The 21,952-nt window shown below is 48.9% G+C and overlaps 8 protein-coding genes across 8 annotated transcripts; 5 read left to right on the top strand and 3 right to left on the bottom strand.

The window, feature by feature from the left end:
• Positions 1 to 116: 116 nt before the first annotated feature.
• On the bottom strand, positions 117 to 1,376 carry MAA_00543 (Leucine-rich repeat protein; the record flags this gene model as incomplete). The annotated part of the gene is made up of 3 exons (XM_007818541.1): positions 117 to 133; positions 201 to 1,079; positions 1,139 to 1,376. The coding sequence occupies 3 exons, from the start codon at positions 1,374 to 1,376 to the stop codon at positions 117 to 119; spliced, it is 1,134 nt and encodes a 377-aa protein (XP_007816732.1).
• Positions 1,377 to 4,522: 3,146 nt separating this feature from the next.
• On the top strand, positions 4,523 to 5,521 carry MAA_00544 (BTB/POZ-like protein; the record flags this gene model as incomplete). Its single annotated transcript, XM_007818542.1, has 3 exons — positions 4,523 to 4,707; positions 4,792 to 5,195; positions 5,286 to 5,521. The coding sequence occupies 3 exons, from the start codon at positions 4,523 to 4,525 to the stop codon at positions 5,519 to 5,521; spliced, it is 825 nt and encodes a 274-aa protein (XP_007816733.1).
• Positions 5,522 to 6,727: 1,206 nt separating this feature from the next.
• On the bottom strand, positions 6,728 to 8,462 carry MAA_00545 (COP9 signalosome complex subunit 12; the record flags this gene model as incomplete). The annotated part of the gene is made up of 5 exons (XM_007818543.1): positions 6,728 to 7,364; positions 7,420 to 7,481; positions 7,535 to 7,766; positions 7,823 to 8,115; positions 8,178 to 8,462. The coding sequence occupies 5 exons, from the start codon at positions 8,460 to 8,462 to the stop codon at positions 6,728 to 6,730; spliced, it is 1,509 nt and encodes a 502-aa protein (XP_007816734.1).
• A 980-nt stretch (positions 8,463 to 9,442) lies between these two features.
• Positions 9,443 to 10,053, top strand: MAA_00546 (Ribosomal protein L18a; the record flags this gene model as incomplete). The annotated part of the gene is made up of 3 exons (XM_007818544.2): positions 9,443 to 9,562; positions 9,647 to 9,823; positions 9,895 to 10,053. The coding sequence occupies 3 exons, from the start codon at positions 9,443 to 9,445 to the stop codon at positions 10,051 to 10,053; spliced, it is 456 nt and encodes a 151-aa protein (XP_007816735.2).
• A 922-nt stretch (positions 10,054 to 10,975) lies between these two features.
• Positions 10,976 to 11,647, top strand: MAA_00547 (GCN5-related N-acetyltransferase (GNAT) domain protein; the record flags this gene model as incomplete). The annotated part of the gene is made up of 1 exon (XM_007818545.1): positions 10,976 to 11,647. The coding sequence occupies one exon, from the start codon at positions 10,976 to 10,978 to the stop codon at positions 11,645 to 11,647; it is 672 nt and encodes a 223-aa protein (XP_007816736.1).
• Positions 11,648 to 12,169: 522 nt separating this feature from the next.
• On the top strand, positions 12,170 to 12,719 carry MAA_00548 (uncharacterized protein; the record flags this gene model as incomplete). Its single annotated transcript, XM_007818546.1, has 2 exons — positions 12,170 to 12,236; positions 12,304 to 12,719. The coding sequence occupies 2 exons, from the start codon at positions 12,170 to 12,172 to the stop codon at positions 12,717 to 12,719; spliced, it is 483 nt and encodes a 160-aa protein (XP_007816737.1).
• A 431-nt stretch (positions 12,720 to 13,150) lies between these two features.
• On the bottom strand, positions 13,151 to 14,817 carry MAA_00549 (guanine nucleotide exchange factor synembryn; the record flags this gene model as incomplete). Its single annotated transcript, XM_007818547.1, has 4 exons — positions 13,151 to 13,256; positions 13,318 to 14,438; positions 14,498 to 14,574; positions 14,634 to 14,817. 4 exons carry the CDS (start codon positions 14,815 to 14,817, stop codon positions 13,151 to 13,153), a joined length of 1,488 nt encoding a protein of 495 aa, XP_007816738.1.
• Positions 14,818 to 16,065: 1,248 nt separating this feature from the next.
• MAA_00550 (telomere length regulator protein (Rif1)) lies at positions 16,066 to 21,425 on the top strand (the record flags this gene model as incomplete). Its single annotated transcript, XM_007818548.1, has 2 exons — positions 16,066 to 19,128; positions 19,194 to 21,425. 2 exons carry the CDS (start codon positions 16,066 to 16,068, stop codon positions 21,423 to 21,425), a joined length of 5,295 nt encoding a protein of 1,764 aa, XP_007816739.1.
• Positions 21,426 to 21,952: the final 527 nt, after the last annotated feature.

The following is a 21,952-nucleotide window of genomic DNA, read 5'->3' as shown; positions in this document are numbered from 1 at the left end:
CTCCCAATACCTACCTTGACCCATATCATACAATTGGTGTCGTTGTGCACGCTATCGTGAAAAAACCGGAAACGCCTTGCTTACTACCCTGCCTTACTTTACTGAAACATTTAGGCTTATACTCGAACAAAAGCTGTGAGTTAAATGTTAGCAGTATATCCACATGTCTCTGTGTGTGTGTGAGAAAGAGAGAAACTTACTAGCATCGATCTGGCTGACTTGTGGCAAAGCCAATCGGACCTTGTTTCTGTATAGAGCTGGTCCCCGGAGCTGAAGCGGATTCCCTTCAAAATAGACAGTGGTCAGATTCTCCTTGTCTTTCAACACCTTTTCCACCTCTACAAGGTCCCCAATCTGGTTGTAGCTGGCCCAGACTTCTTCAAGCCTGGTCAACCCTTCCAGGCCTTTGAGACTGCGAATTTGGTTGTTGGAGATGTCTAGTATGGTTAAATTGGTGTTTCCTTCGATGCCTTCCAATGATTCTAAAGCGTTGTGTGCAATGTAGAGCTCTTCAAGCTGAGACACCTCCTTTAGTGGTGAGAGGTCTCTGATTCTGTTTGACTGAATGCTGAGAAGACGAAGGCTCGACAAGCCGCCCAGACCAGTGAGGTCGGTGATTTTATTTTTAGCCACCCAAAGCTCCTCCAAATTTCGGAGATTATCGAGGTTCCTCATCTCACGAATGCGGTTGGATCCAAGCTCTAGAGATGTAAGTTTCTGCAACGTATCAAGTCCCTCAATTTTGCTGATCTTGTTGGCGACAAGAAATAATTCCTTGAGCTCCGTCATGTGGCTGATATTCTTGATGTGCTTGATTTTGTTAAAGCTCAAGTCCAGGCAGACGAGATTTTTGAGTTCGTCCATGCCACGCATATGCGAAATCAGGTTGTCATAGAGGTCCAAGTCTTTCAATGTCGCCGCCAGAGGGGCCAGACCTTCGATTTCTTGTATAGTATTCTGCCGAAGGCATATCCGGGCGACGTTTTTGAAACGCTCGAGTCGAAGGGATGAGATGGATCCGATACGGGAATGAGAACACATGATTTCCTCGCTGTCGGAGCTCTCACTTTCGAGTAGATCTATTACAAAACATACGTTAATTTGCAGCTCCAAAATCCGGGTTGGGAAGCAAATATACCTTCGTCAGCTCTAATATCTTCTCCAGGTAGGACATTGCTGCCATCGGAGTACTCAGGATCAGAGAGCGCCTCGGGGTTGGACAGCAGAGCGGATTTGGAGATTCGAAGCTTTCCGTCCCATCCTTTGCTGTTTCGCATGCCTGGACTTGCATCTCCTTCTTCGCGTGGCGCCACGCGATCATCTTGAATGTCAATGTGGTGAGGGTGGTCGGTCTCTTTGTCTGGTGCGGATGACATTGTGAAAGGCGGCGGCAGAAGCGTTTCAGTGGCGTTAGGGAGGAGGGCTTTCACGCAGCTTGCACAATGTCCCGCAAGTTTTAAGAGGTCTAGGTGCAGCCCAAAGAGGAGGATACCAATGAATGGAAGTGAGAAGAGCCGAATGTTAGAAAGCCGTCGCAGGCAGTGGATCGAGCGATGTTTTGAACCAGACTTGACCAGCGGGTTAAACAATCGACTAGTCACTCTGAGTATTAGTTATAGGCACCTAAGCGCGTGGGTATAGGCATAGGTGCCTAGTAACTTAGAACCCTACCGTAATGGTGACATCAGGCCTCAAGGCGGGGCACCCCACCACTCACATGCACTCCGAAACAATCGATGGACTTTTATGTTAAACTTTGTACTCCATAACACATTGCAGATTGGCCTTCTTCTCCGAGGTGGCTGTTTTTGCCTCAACTTACGGTCTGCTTTCAGACTCGACAATCACAAATTACATCCTGAAATTCTGCTAGAGGTTTTGTTCCGGCAATTTGACCCGCTGCGATGCCGCAAATCTAGACCTGTGGCATGGCGATGCTTTGGTCTCGAGGCCTGCCCCTCGCAAGAGACCTACAGGCCTTGAGATGGACGCGAAACAGGCAGGAGAGGCCAATTATACAGCCTCGACCTCGGAATAGTTTATTAACTAGAAGGTTACATGTTGCTCCTATCCTCCTGCCACCAGCCATCTTCACCGGGCTCCTTGTTGCTTTGTGGTGTTGGAAATGTGCCATGCTGGTTATGTTGCAAAACACTATTATTTACAATCCATATCTTCCGCCGAATGCGAGGAAAATGAAGATATCCGATTATGCTCGATACTGTCGTGCTATTCAATGGCGGGAAGAGCGCATACGATCCCTGGATGGCACAGAAATTTCTCTTTGTGTAAGCCATGGGGGCGGTCCTAGTGGTACTCGGGCAACAGCTACAAGAAGCGACTGTGTCAAGATATCCGTATATATTTTATACTTTCAAGGTTTGATCTCCTCATAATTTCACACCAGGAATAAGGGAAGCCTGTCTCCTGACGAGCGATGCAGGCAATGCGTCGTCCCTCCCTCCGCGGTTACCAGACATTTCGTCGGTTCTGACCCGTCTTCAACTGGAAGACGACATGTTCCGTTACACCTTAGTAGGCGTAAGCTACCGGGGGTATTGGACATCGCATGATCGACCCTCTGAAACAGGCATCAATAAGGATGCCGAAGCAGCCTTGTGCTGGATCTCTGATCAATATCACCACAGGTCACAGGAACGCGAGCAACCAAGACCCGTGGTCGTTTTTTGGGGCCAGAGCATAGGTTGTGGTTTTGCAACAAACCTGGCAGCCTTGGCATCTTTGTCTCCTTCTCTGACCAATCTGCCAATCAACGCCCTTGTTCTTGAGACACCATTTACAAATACACGCGATATGCTTTCAGCTTTGTACCCGCAGAAATGGTTGCCATACAAACACCTGTGGCCGTTCCTTAGGAGCCGCCTGGATAGTTGGCAGAACCTTGAGGTGATTGGAAGGGGATATTCTGGGACACGACCGCCTGAAATATACATTATCGAAGCAGGAAAGGACGAATTAGTGCCCCCGGACCATGGAAAAAGGCTCCAAAGGCAATGCGAGGACATGGGCCTCCCAGTACAACGTCATAGAGTTCATTCAGCTCTTCACAATGATGTGATGTTTCGCCCACAAGGTAGAGAAGCTATTGCAAGATCCATCTTGTCAGCAGCGCGGAAGGCCATAGAAACAAGAAATGAGGAAACGAACTCCATAAGATAGGAGAATCAGAGAAGTCGGTATCACATCCCATCCCGACGAGGGAACATGATAGGCCTGGTACACCGGGTTTCGGCTTTTTTCTTTTCTTTTTCTCCCTCCCGAGTCAAAGACTCGTCATCATTCAGCAGCTGCCTGCACCTCCAATAAACGCCATCGGGTTTTTCGAAGCGACCAATAAGTTGCACTTCACCTAGTCCAGTACGACAACCAACGCTTCCGCAGTGGAGACACGACCAACAGTTCAAGGCACCCAGGGATGATCGACCCAGCCAGCTCGCCAGGAACAAGCCTAAGCTATCTCTCATGGCACTGGAAAAAAGCACGGTATCCATGTGCAGAGACAAAGACGAAGTCCGTTCACTTCTCCAGGCGTGGTGAGGATCTGCTTAGAGCTTCAATATCTCGGAACTACTGAGACTGCCGGCAAGATGAAAGGCCTTCCAAATGGCATAAATCGATGAATATGGGAACCTGCAATGCCTCTTATGCACATCTCTCTGACCCTTTGACGTTGGAAATTGCTATTATATCCGCTGAGGTGCAGACTGACTATCGTTGAAGAACGCTGCCTCGAGGAGAGTTGGCCGTGGTGCTCCACTGCCCTCACCTCCCAACCTCCCTACCCCGGCCGGACTCGTTATCGGTGTCATGGTTTGTTGGAATACCCCAGTGCCTCCTTCAGCAAAGGCATCATGCTGAGACCCCGGCCCCTGGAAGCTCCTGGCCATCCTTGCTGTTCTGGTGTTCTTGATGACTCCTAGCCCTGATTTACGTCTGACTCGAAAAAACGCTTGGGCCATGGCTTGCTCCAACACCCCTGGCACCCCTAGCACAGAACTAATTAGCTTCACGTGATATCGCGCAAACGACGCGAACTGAGAGTCACGTCTTGCTCTTACTGGACGCGCGTAGGACCTGAGGCTATCACCATGACCAGAGGGCTTCCTTGCAAGGCGGACCACATCAGGGGAGCTAGCCCGCTTGTTAGTCGTCTTAGCCATGCAACGGTGATATGGAGTCCGCTGATGCCTGCCAGCTGGTGGTTGCACGGAGCATTCTCCTGAAGTATTAAAAGCCTGGCATTCACCCCATCTCAAGCAACCAATTTTCTGGGACATCTCGTTAGCGCCCTAGGTAAGTTTTTTTCTGGGCTTCGCTGACACCATCAAGCATCACAAATCGCCATCAGCTCTGCGACCAGTGTTTCAACGTCTTTTTGTAGTCCACCTTGTTTATTTCTGTACTGCGCTGTGAATTTCGCCGTTGTCAACTTGCTGTTGCTTTAGACTCAAGCAAGCGTCAACTGGGGTCTCTTCCTGTGCACCCGACAGAAGCTACGACAATGTTTAGCAGCAGCAGACGCTTCGAGTCCTCAAGCAAGAGCTTTTCCAAAAGTCATAAGGCATCAAAGTCAAGTTCTTCGTTCAGCCGTGACAATGGTGTCAGCAAAAAACGCCATGAGTCTCGTCATCGACGGCCAGCAACGGCTTCCACAGCCACGGCCAGTGATGACACAGTCATGGGCGGGTACGTAGCTCTTCTTCTCCCATAATTCTCCTAGTCTCCCCTCTTGTTCATCATGAAACATGAAAAGCTGACCGGTGGACACAGAAATATGCCGTCCGCTATTGTGACGCTGGTCGTCGGATCCGACCGACGACTGTTCGCCGCCCACGATGATGTCCTCTGCTCTAGTCCTTTCTTCAATAACGCTCTACGAAATACATACATGGATCCTGCTGCCAAGAAAATTGCCCTTCCTGATGAAGAGCCGGAGATTTTCAGCTCAGTGTTGGAATTCTTGTACAAGGGAGATTATTTCCCACGGCTCATGCACAACAAAAGGCGCAACTCTTGGGAACTTGAACCCTCTGATTCAGAGCGAGCTGTTGAAAGCACTTTCTATCATCGCGGAGTTGACGGTGACTTACTCAAAGACACTGTCATCTATTGTGCAGCTGAGAAATACGGACTAGAGGAGCTCAAGAAGCTCGCTCTCCGGAAGCAAGGCTTGCGTAAGTTTTTTCTTTTCTTTTTGGACATCTGTTTCACGACAACTCTGTTCCTGGGCCTTTACCACGTCATATCTGACCAAAGATGTATAGAATCCGGCATCCAGTGCAGCACCATCTTGGCGTCTGCACGTTATGCGTATGCCAACACACCTGACAGCGATTCTAAATTGCGAGCTCACTACTTGGCTCTCATTATTCGCTCTCGTGGCACTTTTAAGCGTAGCGGGACTATGCAACTCGAAATGTATAATGGCGGCACCCAGCTGTTCTTTGACCTGTTTGTTGCCTTGTGCAATCATGTTGATGATATCTCATCTGCACAGTAAGAGGAAAATCTGACTTTATCGCCTTGTCAAAACCACGCTAACACGGCGTTTTTTCAGAGGTACACCGAGATCTGGCCGCTAGATCCAATATTAAAGGGCCCAAGGATCAGTCTCACGGTATCCCGACTCAAATGACGTGATACGTTTCCACTTATTCCAATATTCGCACACATGGAGCCAGTTTGCTAGGTCATTAAAAGTGGTGAAATGCAACAATCTACGGCTTAAACTTGGCGTTGACGGTTCGGAACGTTTCTTTTCTAATCCTTGCCACAAGATTTTGACTTGTTCCTGCACAGTGAGTTAGTCGGGCGTCGTTTCCCATTATGTCTCTTTCCTAGCCTTCACATTTACCGGAGGTCATGTACAATTACTCTTCTCGATCTATGAGGGTGTATGGTATTTTCACTTCTTTGAGAACACAAAAGTTCATGTCCTGTTAAATTTTCATGTATAAAACAACAAAGTCTTCTGGGGATGCTTCTATGGCCTTTGCGTCATTTGCGTCCACTTTATGTAGGATCACCTTCTAAACGCCCTTTCTGCGTTTTATTTCGCAGATATGAGATTGAGGACATACACATCTTTAACTAATAACATTTGCCCATATTCGAAAATTACGTCCTTGGAGACACGAATGATCACGGTAGGCATGTGCATCTAAATGGACGCTAATTGAGTCTACGTGACGCTTTACATGCCAAAAGTCTCAAATTTCCCGTGCTGACAAGATCTGACGTGGCAACCATGACTCACATCAGCCCGGCAAAATTATCCCCGTTTAGGGGTTCTGGGGGCAGCTCTTCCGGTGTTGCATGATGTGCCTTGGGTAGCACTTCGGCGTAAAATCAGTATCCTATCGAACTGATCCCTGTTTGATACCTCGCCTTGTGATGAAGAAAACAATTTGTGCCATAGCGCCGAAAGTTTTTGTGCCAATCAGTTGCTGGTAGCCCTACTTTCAATCCCAAGGCATCGATTTGAGCCAGGAAACTACGTGGACCATTGCCCATATTCCCATTTGATTGCGAGGCTGTCAAGAATATTGTGCATCAGACCTTGCCTGGCTTCTCTTCATCAAGGCCGCCAAACAGTTTCGAAATTCTTATCGTAGCCATGGAGCCCCAAATCATACGCCTGTTCCCGGGAAGGCGCCCTTCTTCGATAAGACCACAATTCCTCTTTCTCGAGCAATATATCCCTTCATTAGATCCTATCGTAATGCAAATTAGCAACTGATCCTGGTACGGTAGATGGTTGACGTGGACCACACGCAAGCTCATTGGTGCCTTGGACCCTTAGGTTGAGGCACCCGGCACAGTCTGATAGAATGGCAGATGGACGCTTGCGTGGCACCGACAAAATAAGAAATGATAGCAAGTATTTGGAGTGGCTCAGGTAGATTGTACAGTCTCCGGGCAGGCCTACCTTGTAGATCATGTTGGCCAACAGGCACTCGACTTCATCTGTATCGACGAGCTCCCCACCACTTCCCATGCAGATTGCGGCTCGGAATTCTGAGACTGGTACTCGAGTTCTGCGCACAGGGGTCGTTTCGCCCTCTTTGGGTTCGTCAAATCCACCGGCGATGAAGACCTTGCGTAGGAGGTTGCGCAGAGCAATATCACGGCCGCGCTCTAGGGTCAAATATATACGTTTCTTGACAAATTCGCCTTCACCCTTTTGTAGGGCTAGATCGAAATTATGCAAATCGCCTCGCTTAATGCACTCCGCAAGTGGCAGAAGCAGTTCCTGCAATCGAGGATACGGTTGAAGGAGTGCTTTGGTAGGGAGGACATGGCTAGTTAGTAGTCGGCAGGGGATGAGATATGTCAAGATGCGCCTGTCCCTGTTAGTTGTCGTTCTCACGAGCGTGGCGTTTGCCATTTTTAACATACTCTGCGTTGCTCTTGGCATCCTTGTGGCATAATTGCCATGCCTCAATAAGGTGCTTTTCTGCCTGTTTGGGATGATTTTAGTACTTTACTCAAAAATATTGAGCGGGTGAGATACCTGAACATAGTTCTCCTCGAGAAAGAACAAAACACCTTCATAATACTTGAAGGTAACCCTTTGAGCCCTTGGAAATGCCTCTAAAGGTGGCATGTCTCCCTTGTCGTTATAGACGGCCAACGTCTTCAAAATTGTTCTTGATAATGACGCACTGTTGAGCTTGAAGTACGTCTTGAACAACAAATTAATAACAAAATATATCCCCCATTTTCGAGATTCTTCTATCGGTGCTCTATAGCAGTGCATGATTAGTCTTATATTAAATACTTCATGTCAGGGACGTCTCACCTGTCATTGAGGCACAGCGTAAATATGCGCTTTAGATGCTGCTCGCAGTCTCTAAGCTGACCCTGTTTCTCTAGTTCCGGGTCAAAGTCGTCCTGCATCAGCGATGCAGTTCCGGAGTTGTCGGTGGAAGACCGGCTTCTCTCGTCATCGGACTTGATAGCAAACAACCTCAAATACTTCCCAACGACGTAGAGGGTGGGAATTGTCCATGCTTCAAAGCCAGAGTTATTGTATCCTCGAATTAACATGGAGGTAAGCTCTTTCCACGCCTCATAGACTTTAGTCCAAGAGGACTTGAGCAATAGGCGTTAGCCCAGATGCATTTCTATGTACACATATTATGAAAGCAACTCACCTTGCCGCTCTCCCCAGCAAGAATCTCACCTATTGCGTTCCAGTACGCCACATATACTTCAACCCATCCGTTGACCTCGTCATGGCTTATAGTCTTTCGAGAAGATGTCTGTGACTTAATAAAGTGCTTAATGTCTCCTTTGGCGCTATGGGAATTCGTGCTCTGCCATATGCGTTTCAGCCGGTGCGGCTCATTGGGAGGCGGCACTGGTGAGATCGTCTGTGCTAGCAGGTATCCATTTCGCAAAGCGTACGCTTTGGCAAAGTCCTCAAATAATTCGTTCATGTTAAATGAGAGCCCGTTTGCGTAATTAGGAGTTCTAATAGTTGCCTTATGAGAACAACAATCGAGAAACGTTGACTTTGATGCTCCTCAATCACTTCCCATATGGGCCAAAACTCAATGAGCCACTGATCTGCCAACCGTTCCAGGCAAACTTTGGGAGGTTTGGTCAACCTCACAGTGTGGTACATACCCTGGCTCCGCTTAAAAGAAACAGTTGTTTTAATTGGTTGCGCTTTGCATTGGCACTTTTCGCTTATTGTGGCTCATCACGTGAGCACAACTACTCACCTGTGGACCTTGGTTTTGTAATTCAGCCAATCGCTGGCGAAGCCTAAGCCCTGCAGGCTCTCTCGTCCTGCGTGCCCTCCCCACCAACCGCACACAAAAATTATCGCTGTATCTCTTCCAACTTTGACAATCACCAAATTTCGCCAGTTGTCGGAGACATTGACCACCGTCACTGTAAGTTGGTCAATATTATATCATTCCAATTCTACTCATATACTAACATATAATACAGATGGGTAAGCGCCGTTCTCCTGATTTGTTTTTGTCTGTGTCTGGGATTGCGTCGGATGAAGTTGGAAAATATCAAGGGACCACCAACCACAGCATATTCACCACCAAGAGAATTTCATGATGTTTGACGATGTTGAGTTTCCTACCGAAAGGACTCCCGACTTTGAACCGGGCCGACAACTCTTTTGTTAAGCTAATGGCGCTGTTTGCAACAACTTTACGCAATTTCAACGGCTCGACAGATTTCCTTTCCAGCTTCGATACTACGCAGGACCTGCAACCGAAATTCGACGGAATAGTTTCACCCCCTATCTCGACGACAAAATCCCACGGGCTTGTAATAGACGAACACCTACACAGAACCGGCAAACTAACGCCATTTTTTCTTTTACATAGGTCGTCTTCAGGAATACGAGGTCATCGGGCGCCATCTGCCTACCGAGGCCAACCCAACCCCGGACATGTACCGCATGACCATCTTTGCCCCCAACGAGACGGTCGCCAAGTCCCGATTCTGGTACTTCTTGCGAGGTCTCCGAAAGGTCAAGAAGGCTACTGGTGAGATTGTCAGCGTCAAGGCTGTAAGAATATACCCGACCACCCCGTCCCAAGTTGTGCAGACTTGCTATCTGTCAAAACTTTGAGGCTCACAATTAGGGGTATAGATCCACGAGAAGCACCCCCAGAAGGTCAAGAACTTCGGCATCTGGCTGCGTTACGACTCACGCTCCGGTACACACAATATGTACAAGGAGTACCGTGAAATGTCCCGCACCGATGCCGTCGAGGCCCTTTACTCCGACATGGCTGCCCGCCATCGCGCTCGTTTCAGGTCGATCCACGTACGTGCACCATGTCAATCCAAATGCTTTATCGGATCCTGGTGATGAAAAGTGCTGACTTCTTCCATTAGATCCTTCGCGTTGTTGAGATTGAGAAGACCGAAGACGTCAAGCGCCCGTACATCAAGCAGCTCCTCCAGAAGGGCCTGACCTTCCCTCTGCCTCATCGTATTTCCAAGACTAGCAACTCGAAGGTGTTCAGCGCAAAGCGACCTTCCACCTTCGCTTAGAGTGTTTCTGGTTTCTGGGGGTGGTTGGGCAAGGTTCTGCGGGTGTTTACTACGGATCATGGAAATATCAACTGCATTTGCCTGATAAATAGCAGGCAACGAATGAACCAAAACTCTTACATGTTACGTGATAGTGATTAAGAGAGTGACACAATTCGATGCCACATCGGTAGCTGGAGTCTAAAAGGGAATGCACATTTTACGTCAAGCCTGCTCCTGCTTTTGTGAAGCCACCATTGCACAAGATGTACCGGATTGGAGTTCGTGATTGAATGACTGTAGGACGACGTGACGGCGGTTGCCACGATTGCATTGCTCTGGAATTTTGCCTTCTGGAGTCGCCAATGGCCCGAACAAGCCCAGACGATGACTCGGCAGCTTTCTGTCATCATGCCAAGCCCAGTTGGATTCGTGAAGACTACTGCTGCCTGGTGCAGTATAGGCACATGCGTGTTCAAGTGGCATATATTACAACAAGGTCACACTCTGGAGTGTCAAGGGGATCACTGATCAGAATTGGGCATGAGCATACGTTTTTTTTGCCTTGGGTGAACTCTGGACAGAGCTACCCAACAACTTACGCCCAAGACCAGCGATTGTCGATCAAGAGCAGCTGACTTTTTTCCGAGACTCTGCTGCAAATATCAAATAATATCTGGGTATCTGCCTAGAGGTAGGTTCCGCAGTTCGGTGGCATCGTGTACGGTACCCACAGTGGAAGTAAATCTCGGCGACGCCTTCTGTGACTCATGCTATAGAAATTTAGCACCATTCTCTACAGAGCAACGAATATATATGGCAACAGAGGCATACGGAGCTTATTTCTATTCGGAGGACCTTGTCGTATAAGACATTATTCTCCTAATTGCTGAGTTTAACTGGCCCTATTCAAGCGACAACCATCAATAGACGGCAACTCAACATGATGAAGTCTTCTCCTTTGGAGTGGGTAATGGTCAAGACGACCCTCCCATCTTCTCCTCTTCCACCCTTGGACACTCGTCCAGAGATTCGGACTGAGCGACTGGTTCTACGCTCGACGTTGGAAAGCGATTTGGAGGAATGGCATGCTCTGCGCCTCCAACCCGAGGTTATGAAGTGGACTGGGCAGGGAAAACCAGATCCGGATATCGACTGGTCTAGGGAGAAGTTGAAGCAGAGGCTGTCACCAGAAGGCGATGCCAAGTACGAATACATCGTTTGCTTGGCTGACACAGGAGAGATGATAGGGACCGCAGGTAGCCATATGCTGGTGGGAGAGCTGGGATGGCCTGTGATCGGGTACATGCTTCGTAAGGAGTTTTGGGGCAAAGGGTATGCTACGGAACTAGTGCATGCGTTTTTGAAAGCCTGGTGGGCGCTTCCACGCGCTGATGTCGACGTAAGGGTAGAGAAGAGCACAGCGGTGGAGGGAGACGATGGTAAAGTGAGGGAATGCATTGTTGCTGTGACGCTTGACAAAAATACGCCAAGCCAGAGGGTTCTCGCCAAGGCCAATATGTGTTTTGTCAAGGCTTGGGATGAGGTTGATAAGCAGGATCAGTCACTGACTGAGACTCTGTACGGCTATGTGGCTAAACGGCCGATGTCGTAACTGGGATTTGGCCAAAGCGGCAACGAGAAAGTCTATGTTGGGCTGCACATTTCATTGGACTATATACGTAGTAGAACACAGTTGAATTCTATCATCTGATGATGGGAATAATCACTCCACGCAGAATAATAGTGCCCTGAAATTCCCGCATCTTTACTAGTATATCAAATCTGTTGGGCGGTCGTATTCAGAAGTCGTCATGTTATTACTACTAGTATTGTGTATACACACCAGACAGTATCAACATTCAACCAAGGATTAGGATTCTGCATTGAGCTCCACAAAAAATGGGCTGAAACCTTGTCGTGCCAATGAGTTACCTACCTAGGTAGATACTTACCCAAGGTACTAGTTATTACGTAGGGGATGATGCGGCGTCTTGTCCGAGGTTCCCGAGTATTCATCACAGTCATGGTGGCCCTAATAAGAACAGCATATAAGCATCGTCGCCTGTGCTCCTTCAACAAGACCATCTATCGAGCACCACCTATCACTTCGCCTATATAGAAATTTCCCCAGAAAATGCAAATCTCAGGTCCACCACTGGTTGCGGTCGCAACTGGCATCGTCGGTTCTGCATGGGCAGCTGGTTCGTGAACAAGCCATACTGGCACATCGTCAAGCACATTAACTGATAAGTTTGCTGCACCTACCAGGCGCTATCGCATCACTCTCGCTCATTGTCATACCTGTACTCAAAGTATCACCCGAGTCTACCGCCCCGGCATGGGCAGACGTGTACAAACGTGGAGCAGCCCTCATGCCTAAAGTTGCCGTTGGAGTTGCTCTCGCATATGGATACGCCGCCTATGATGTCCAGAGCCACGGCGGAAAATGGGTTGGGTTTGCAGCTGCAGCTGGCAGCATGTTGGCTATCGTGCCGTTCACTCTGGCTGTCATGACGAGGACTAATGCTTCGTTGCAAAAGGCAGCCAAAGATGGGACTCCAGGCAGTGATCCCCAGGTCAACAGCCTGCTGGACGATTGGGCGTGGATGAATTTTGCTCGAAGTTTATTTCCTCTTGCTAGTGCCGTGATCGGTGCTATTTCTTTTGTTAACAATAACGCCTAGTTGTTTCCGACAACTGATACAACTTGCTGGGAAACCAAGCGGAAAATAAGAGGGCAGAAAACATGAGCTGTTTCGTCGCCGCACTAGTAACCCGGAAAGGACTATACTCTAGTAAATTCACACACATGTATAAGAATAACACTCGCGTGACAACTGGCTATTACTTTATGATGCGGATCGCTGTGCTGTATGTAATGAGGTTCCTTCAAAGTTTTCGAGCAAGATAAATGCTGATGAGGTACGACGACGATATTATTTACTCACCCGTGAACAAGTCAGCCAGCCTGTATCAGAGCCTTGCTATACAAAATGTCTGGAAATGCTTTCAAACCGTACGCCTTTCTCCTCCTGCCTCGGCCTAGGTGACAGCTCTACCGCTATATATGCTTTGCAAAGATACGCTTATTTCGAGACGCTACTTGGTTAGTCACTCAATCCAATTCCTCGACACAATCATCAGATAACTCTTCAAATCTACCCTCCTGAACGGCCTTCTCGACAGGGTTTTGAATATTGACGACGCCAGTCTTTTTCAGCCTGGAATCACGTCAGCCTTAAGCTATTTTGACACAAATCAAACGCAAAATGAAGCACTGACCGTTCAAACAAAACAAATAGGCGCTCTGCCTCACGCTCCTTTTCCTCATCTGTCATCTCTGGCGCATCGGCAATCTTCTCCCTGTCCAGAAACTGCCCGGTAATAGGGTTGACGAGTTTTTGGGCCCCGAAACCGTCGCCTTTCCTGAAGGTGGCGGCAGATGATGCAGGTACGGGCACGTTGTTCTGAAACAGGAAGCCAGATGCAAAGCCATAACCCACGTTTTCTACAAATTTCGACGCGTCCTTGTCTGAAATATCGAATAGAAGATGAGAAATAGCGTCTCGCAAGGCCGGAGCTGTGGGATTTGTTGAATTCTTCAGCAAGTGTGATGGGAGAGAGTCGGAGCGGCCCAGCACGCCTTGCCGATCCTCTGCGGTTGGTAGAAGACACTCGCGCAGCTTTTGCTGGACTGGCTGTGGAGCGTTTTCGTACAACCTAGCAAGTAGGCTGACCACCGGTGTGACAACAGTTTCGAGGTCATTGCCACTGTACGCTCTTATGCCCTGATCGAGCAAGTCCACAAGCCTTGATGTTAACTTGTGCGGCTCATTCTCGGGGTACAGAGCCAATCGGCTCAGCTCAATGCGAAGATCGAGGTTGAGAAGCGAGTTAATAAGAGGACCAAAGGGGGGATCCAAGGGCTTGGGTTCGGGTATTTCATGTTTTAAAATTAGTGCCACGATTAGTGACACCGCCGGAGCAAACGAAGACACATGTGTCTTTGAAAAGTGTGTCACATTGAACATCAGTTTCAACGTCTCTCCAAGTGCCATATCCTCCATTGGGTCCAGCTTTTCCTTCTGCTTATCTGAAAGGATCTTTACATGGCGTCTTAAATTGTTGATGAGGTGCTGCGCTAGTTCGTGGCTATCGATCAATTCTGGCAGATCGATATTGGTGCCGTAGGTTGAAAGAAACAGTACCCGCGAAAGAAGGAACTCGTCATCCCAATTTCCCGCCCTGAGCCGATCACAAGCCTGAGCAGGATACCCTTGATCTACAAACATCTGACGTGTCTCGGGTTTCAAAAGCATCGCATTGGCTACTACTCGCAGGGCGGCCCGTGAGGTGTCATCTGGCGGGTTCTGAAATGAATACCTTAAAAGCATGGTAAATCCCTTGGGAAGTGTTAGAGTCAGCGGTTATAGCAATAGGTGCTGCGAAGAAGACTACAAACATCTTTGGTGAAGATAGGATCTGCGTACTTGGGGTCCCTCCCGTATATTTTAAGCTCTTCTAAGGCATCATTGCGGTCTTTGGCAAAAATGTTAGACTTCGAGACCACCAATGTCGCCTGCAGGGCTGGAGAGTACCTTTAGGTAACAGTGAGATGTTTTCGAGATCATCGCTGAGCTTATTGACCAGATCTACCACGGCTTGAAGCTTTGCTAAGGTCACATATCTATTAGCTTGAACTGCGCTGTTGGTGCGACTAGATGACAGAACCCAGGGTGACTCACCCGGTCCAGTGGCAGCTCCCTTTGCAATCGTAGCCATTTTGAACTCAAAACAGGCTTCAATTGACAGAATTCAGACAACGAAACGACAACAAGTAGCGTTGGCATATGCTGCCCAGCGGACCGAAGGGCCGAAGTGCACCGAATTCAGCACGGCGTTGTGGCTCTAGGGTTCCAAGTTCTCAGCCCTGGACAAAGCACCTGATAGAGAGATTTTATCACCGCAGTACCCGTATGGACTGTGTACTTTATTACGTTTCCGTACAAGTACCAGCACACAGCTCTGAGTTCGTTGTACTAGGTAGATCATGAAGCTTGGGACATGTCGTACAAGCTGACCTTGAGAGAGCTGTGGCAGGTGGGTGGGGAGACGGGTTAGGACGACGACGGAGGGTCTTTGCTCAGCAGCGAAGATAAGCCGACGCCTCCACCTTGAACGGGGCACTGGGTGGCAGTTGAGCAGAAGTCAGGCAGGCAGGCCAACTGGTCTAGACGTTCTTTCGGTGTGCTTGGATAAAAAAGTAAGAACTCAACCCAGCGCTGGCGAGGATCAACCTGTTGCAAAGTCTGGAGGGTGATAATGGAACTGGTAGTTATGTTCGTACCAGCTTTAGAATGCGGGCGGGGGTGCCAGGTATGATAAAGAAGAAGAAGTCGTAACAGAAGTTTGAAAAACTTAGAAGTCTGTATACACGGAGATTAAAGGTTTCAGCGGATGTGAGCAGGTGCTACCCACGATGCTTGGTGCACGGCGATCTCCATACAGGCCAGGGAGGTTGGGTGGAGCACTGTCGCTTAGTCATTATCCGCGGTGCCGTGTTACCCACGCGCACTGGCAGCTTCTTGCACGCGTTTTCGTGAAGCGTGGTCGCGTTTATTGAAAAGGCAAGCTGGCCAGCCAGCCTCCAAGTCCAGCAGCTAGGGACGTGGGGACATGGGGCAGGTGCAATTCATTAATTGATTTCGTTTCTGCCCATCTCAATTTGGCCATGACTTCGACATATGTCGTCCTTCAACATTTCATCTCAACCCTATTCCAAGCCCCGATTCCACGCCTCGCATCTCGCGTCCAGTTTGGCTACTTGAGAAAAGTGCTTCGACGTGCAGTGAAACCCTGACTTGCTGCAAAACTGCTTAGTCGTCGTTGATACGGCGGCGTCAATTCTTTGGCCAGTACATTGGCTACGCAACCTCCACCACCTTCTTACAGTCCCTCTTGCATGGCATTGTGAGAGCTCGCTGGCCAACTCTCTGCGCTCTAGATCGCCGGTGCTGCCTGGCAGCAGCCATGGCATCTTCAGTAGCCTCGGCCTCTTCCTCAAATATTCTCATCGCACTGCCAGCTCGGCCGCCAACTCCTCCTCGTGAAGCTAGCCACGAAATCGACGTCTCTCTCAAATCCATCGTTCTGGGGCGAGCCTCGGCCTTTGACCCAATATTGAGTCTTCATACCCCTCCGAATGCCCACTCCTTCACCTCACCTGTTGCTACAGGATCCAACCCCAGCTCCAGTCGTGCTCGGAAGAAGGTGGAGTGGTCCTCTCACACAGACTATCGGGAGGCTCCCCAATATCCCGAAGGTCTCAAGGCCGTCAAATCTTCGCCATTTTCAGCTCCGTCGTCAGCAACACGCTTTAAACCCGTCAAGAGCATCCTTAAGCCTTCCTCGTCCCCGAATCCTTTAGCTTCATGCTTTACGAACGAGCTCGATGGTCCCTCTCCGCTTAATATAATTGAAATGCTGGACTCGACTATCAAGCAGCTGGCTGGAGCAGACCGGGACTCCAAGCTGGATGCATATATGATGCTTTCCAGAGCCCTCAAGGCCTCCAACAACCTTCCGGATCGAGTCGCCTTGCAAAACAAGATGAGCCTATTTATGCAATTTGTTCAGCGCGATATGACGGCAAAGTCGGACCATGGAAACCTAGACACGTCTCTGATCAATCATTCTCTCACACTACTTGCCACCTTTCTTCACTTCCCGGCCATTGCGTCTACCCTGACCTCTGATTTCAGCGTTTTCGTCGTCGAGCAGTCCATCCGCTCGTTTGAAGATGAGGCGATGCCCAAGGATGTGATACGACATCTTATGCAAGTGATGGCATTTCAGAACTTTTCTGCCAAGGTCATGACCTCAGAGAGAGTTGGCCGTCTTATAGCAGCTTTGCACAAGATTGAACACCACTTGAAGGGGAAAAGCATCATAATGAGCCGCCTACACATATACAAGCGACTCATCAAACAGTCCAGAAACCACATGGCTGCCCACCTTGATTGGCTCAAGGATATGTTCACCGACATGCTCAGTTCTGTCAAAGACATTCGCTCACAAGCCATTAGCTTGGGGTCGGAGGCGGGTTTTGCGTTGCGGTCCGAAAAACAATTACTTCGAAAAGCGAGCGAACTATTTCAAGCAGCCAACGACACCGAAACATACATCGACTTCTATATCAAGAGGCTGCAGGCGATGGTCAAGGAAAAACATTGTTGCCACTTCGTCCCCCAAATATGGAGCGTTGTCATCCTATTTCTTCGTTGTCCCCTAGATAGATGGCAGCACTATGGACCTTGGTTGACCCTGGTGCAGTCTGCCTTCAACATGACGGACAACTCCACTAAACAAGAAGCCAACTTTGCTTGGAACAGATACCTCTATCTCTCGCTTTCGGACAACAGAGTCAGCCCCAAGTGCATTGCGACGTTATGTCAGCCTCTTCTCAGCCAACTTCGCAGAAAATCGAGCGCGAAACAGCAAGAAGAGGCCTTGAAACTGCGCAGGGTGGTAATTGGTGGTATATGCAACCTATACTACTACGCCTTTACTCCCGGTAGTGACAAATACGATACGGATGTCTTGTGGGATGTTGCCGTGCAACCTATCATAAGCCAACTCATCAGCCTGGATGGTATGCCTGACGTCCCTGGAGATGGCATTATGCAAGCAGCTAGATTACTTGTTGGTCTTCTGGATGTTGTCACACCACGAATATGGAGGCAAGACCGCATCGTTGATCTGCCACCAGTCAAACCGGACGAACTCCCTGCCATTGATTCGAAGTGGGTTAGAAGGAATTGTGACAAGGTGTTGCAATTGGTGGGACCTGTCATTCAAAAGAAATTCATTGATCTTGCGAATAAAGACAGCTTGATCTACCGATTGTGGCAGGCACTTGTGGGGTCTGTTGCAGCTGCCTCTGCAAAAGATATCAAGGTTTCCGAGGATACGGCCAAATTTGTTGGCTGTACGTTCGGTTTACTTTCTACAGTCTTTACGGCGGAGGATGCTGAGCCCGAATCTACTTCGTCGAACTCAAAATTTCTCTCTGGGGTCTCTAATTTTGTACAAATTCTCATCGATGGACTAGGACTTCTCCCATTCACTGAGAAAAGACTCTCTATGACTGTTCTGAACACATTTGAGCCAGTTGCTACGCCATCACAGCGATTAGACCGATCGGATAAGCCTAGAGGGGTTGTACGTATGCCTCTGCATCACTTGTTCGTCATGCTTGCTGCTGTCCCTGTTGGCGGCAGCGATGACGATGCCTTGGCTAGGTTTTTCCAGTCAATTTTTGAACCGTTTTTGAAAGGCAGAAGTGTCAAAGGACGTTTCGACTTGGCAAAAGAGCTGCTGCAGCTGTTACCTCGCAACTCTTTGTCGCCATATGGGCCGTGGTTGCTGGCTGCAGATTGTGCTAAAGCGTGCCTTGACAAGCGCTCAGTTCTTACCGCTGGGTGTGTCCCAGTTCCAGATAAAATGAACGGCCCGGAGTTCCGAGAAATTGTGTCTCTAATAGAACGTGGTCTCAGCTCTCACCCAAATTTGCCTCCTCGACAGTGGACTCCCTTCTTTGAAACCGTTGCTACACAAGTCTCAAGTAATTTTGGCGATGCTGGCTGTTCTCTAGTCGTCATCGAACCTTTAGCCAAAGCTATATTAGACATGCCGGGTGCGGCAACTGAAGGTCTATCTCCTTTGATCATCCAAGCTGTCACCTCTCTCTTCAATCATGCGAAACTGCCTCGAGACAAACAAGCCGTGGAATCTGCTCGGTCAAGGCTCTGGGGAGCGCCTCCAACTCTGCCCAAAATGACGTTATTCGACCCACTCGATCATCTATACAAACTTGGAAATCACTTTTTGGCAACTTTGTATGACCAGCAATTGGACACAGATTGGAATGTGCGTGCTGTGCCATTGCTCGAGGCCGTGGATACATTCTTGGTAAAAAACTGGCCCCTCTTCGGAATAGAGGTGTTAAGCAAACTGCAAACTGGACTCGGCGTATGGCTTCAGAACGAAAAGACTCATATTCAAGAGAAGCATGAGTCTTCTTTGTTCACGTGTGTGAGTTTGATTCCTGAAAATAGTCCCCCAGATTATCCATTTTTCACTGACCTTCTCTTTCAAAGGTTGCTACTATCTGGGACCATGTTTGCTCGAATCTCGCTGCTCAGGAACGGCCGAACAGAAGAAGTTTGGACGTTATTGAGCCAGTCCTAACGGCTGCCTTCAAAAGTACACATGCGACTATCGTGAATAGAACATGCGTGATGTGGAATGCAATCATGAAGGATGATGAAGATATCCAATGTTCAGACAGCCTCATGGCGATCATTTCTTCTGTGCGATCTAAGGTTGATATTGTTGTTCCAGGTGCCAGCAGAAGTACTGGCATCGGAATACTGACTGCAAAGGGAGGCCCATCAGCCGACCCCAGCTCGGATGCTCTATCCCCAACAAGATCGCATTCTGATCCCAACATTGCAGCGTCAGCCTCGAGATTGTCTGCATCTAGAAGGCCAATGACCAGGAGACGACGCCTAGAATCGACACCAGAGTTCCATCACGCAAAGTCAACAAAACGAATGAGCACACCGCGCCGCCGACATGATAACTCTCAAATACAATTCGAGCCAATTGTGTCGTCCTCACCCTTGCATAATGAATCTCAGCATCTGACAGAACGCCAGAAGGAAGTCCGCGAAAGGCAGCGTCAAAATGCAGTCTTATACACAGACGTCCAATCCAGCCTCTCTCCACCATCCGCCCACAAGTTGCCCGGGCCAAGCACACAAAGGAATGCACCTCAGAGTCCGCAAGTGGCACAGGAGAGCACCCCTAAACATAGTAAATCCTTCGAAGACCTGATTAGCTTGACACCAACCCCCAGGCGCGGCCAGGTGTTACAAATGGATGACTTCAATGACCCCCCGTCTTCGCCGCCTGCACCCCGCCCGTACCCCTTTCTATCTGAGATCCAATCTCGATCGAGGGCAGGAAGTGTCATGGAAAGCTGGGAGTTTTCCTCGCCACCGGGGTCCCCCCTTGATATTCAGCAAAGAGAAGAACCAGAGCTGCAACCTACTGGCCCTGCAGACATTGAATCACCAAAGAAATTGCGTCGCTACTCGAAAAGAAAAAGACGTATGGAAGCCGAAGCTTGCCAGTCTAACGACCATGCAGTCTCTAACAAGCGCGAAGATGAGGGTGTGTTGAGTCTTAAAGCCAAAGATCAACCATCCCAGCGTTCCTTGACAGCACCCGCCACACCCGGAGAAGGTAGAATTACACGAGCAAGAACAGCTCAAGTCACGCCGAAGCTCGAGAATGACTCGGCGAAGGGATCCAAGTCACTATCCCGTCGCTGTTCTTCACGGTGTGTGGAGGCGGAAAACAAGACGACAGAACAAAAGGTAGATGGCACAAAGTCTGGTGCACCCTCGGATCTACAGGACGCGGCGCAGCATGGCAAAGATGCCACGAGGCCAATAGATGGCTCACAACTTTGTGGCCGCATAGAAGGAGGTTCAAAGACCCCACTTGGGTCTCGCGGGTGTATTTTGGTACACACAGACTCTACTTGTCCATCACCCGAAAAACCGGAAAATGCAACAGTTGAAACGCCAGCCCCCGTGATACCATCTACTGCCGAGCCTTCGGAGAAGACAGAAACAAGCAGATCTCGGAGGAAAAGAAAGAGGGCCGGAAAGCAATCCGACAAGGGCAACAAAAGGCGACGATCTGCTACTGATGAAATTCAAGAATTATCGGACAGAGAACAAAGCGAATCCGAACCGTCTGTACCGCAGACTTGCGACGACAAGAACGACCCTATTGAGGGTATAGAGACTAGACGTGGCCTTCGACAGAGGCAACAACAGGCGCTTCTTCGTGAGTCAAGACAGGCTCGGAGAGATGCTAAGCATCGAGCCAAGAGTCCATGTGGGAATATGGATGGTGGTGATACTGACGAGGAAGTACAATCTCAATTGGTAAAGGAATCTAATGAGGCGTCACAGCAGAACCACCTAGAGGGAGATGACCAAGGTGCGAACAAGGACGAAATTGCAGGAGGAGCCAATGAGGATGAGATGGAGCTCGAAGTAGAACCGGCGGTTGGTGAAACCATGGAAACTTTTGTTGGCACAAAATCAAGTGCAGGACCACCAGTTGGAGGAGAAAGTCCCCTAACAATTATGGAAACTCTGCGGAGTGGGCTCGATAAACTACGCAGTGCATCTCTCAGTAGAGAGAAGGTGTATGAAGTTGAGGATATTTTGATGGATATGAAGCGTGAGTTGTTTGAAGCGGAGAGGAGAGGAAGAGGACGAACCAGGAAGAGAAAATCAAGAGGCCAGTGAAACCAAAACCATGAAAGGAGTATAGTGTTTACAGGGAGTAGCTTTTCCGGCGTGCATTGCGGCATCGGTGGCGTTGTATGAGACTTTTTATCGCTGTACAAAGCTGGTACATGCCTTATATATGTAGCTCGGTGTTGGAAAGGACATTTTTTTGTATTGGGCAATGTCTCATGAATCACGGAGAACATAATATTATAAATACAACACGGTGCGCGGGATATGCCAGTGCACAATTTAAAGCTACCAAGGAGTACAGCAATAGTGATTACGACAATGAGAACCACCCCATTCCGCCAGATTTACCTGGGGTTCACTGGCGTGCCTCAGACTGGAGCTTGAACTTGGGATGAAAGGATTGGACCTCTAGTCCTAGTTGCTTTTAGAATGTATGTATGTAGTTGCTAAGTCGATGGGTTGAGGACTGAACGTCGCTCGGTCTGAGGCGCGAGATTGCATGCAAAATGGAAAACCCCATGAACCCCGCCGCCCCCGATCCAACATTGACATTTGGAACTCGCCATCTCGAT

The sequence above is a fragment of the Metarhizium robertsii genome, assembly GCF_000187425.2.
Source record: "Metarhizium robertsii ARSEF 23 chromosome Unknown MAA_Scf_7, whole genome shotgun sequence".
NCBI lineage: Eukaryota > Fungi > Ascomycota > Sordariomycetes > Hypocreales > Clavicipitaceae > Metarhizium > Metarhizium robertsii.
The sequence above is the reverse complement of the archived record's forward strand: the minus strand, read 5'-3'. Positions and strand labels throughout refer to the sequence as shown.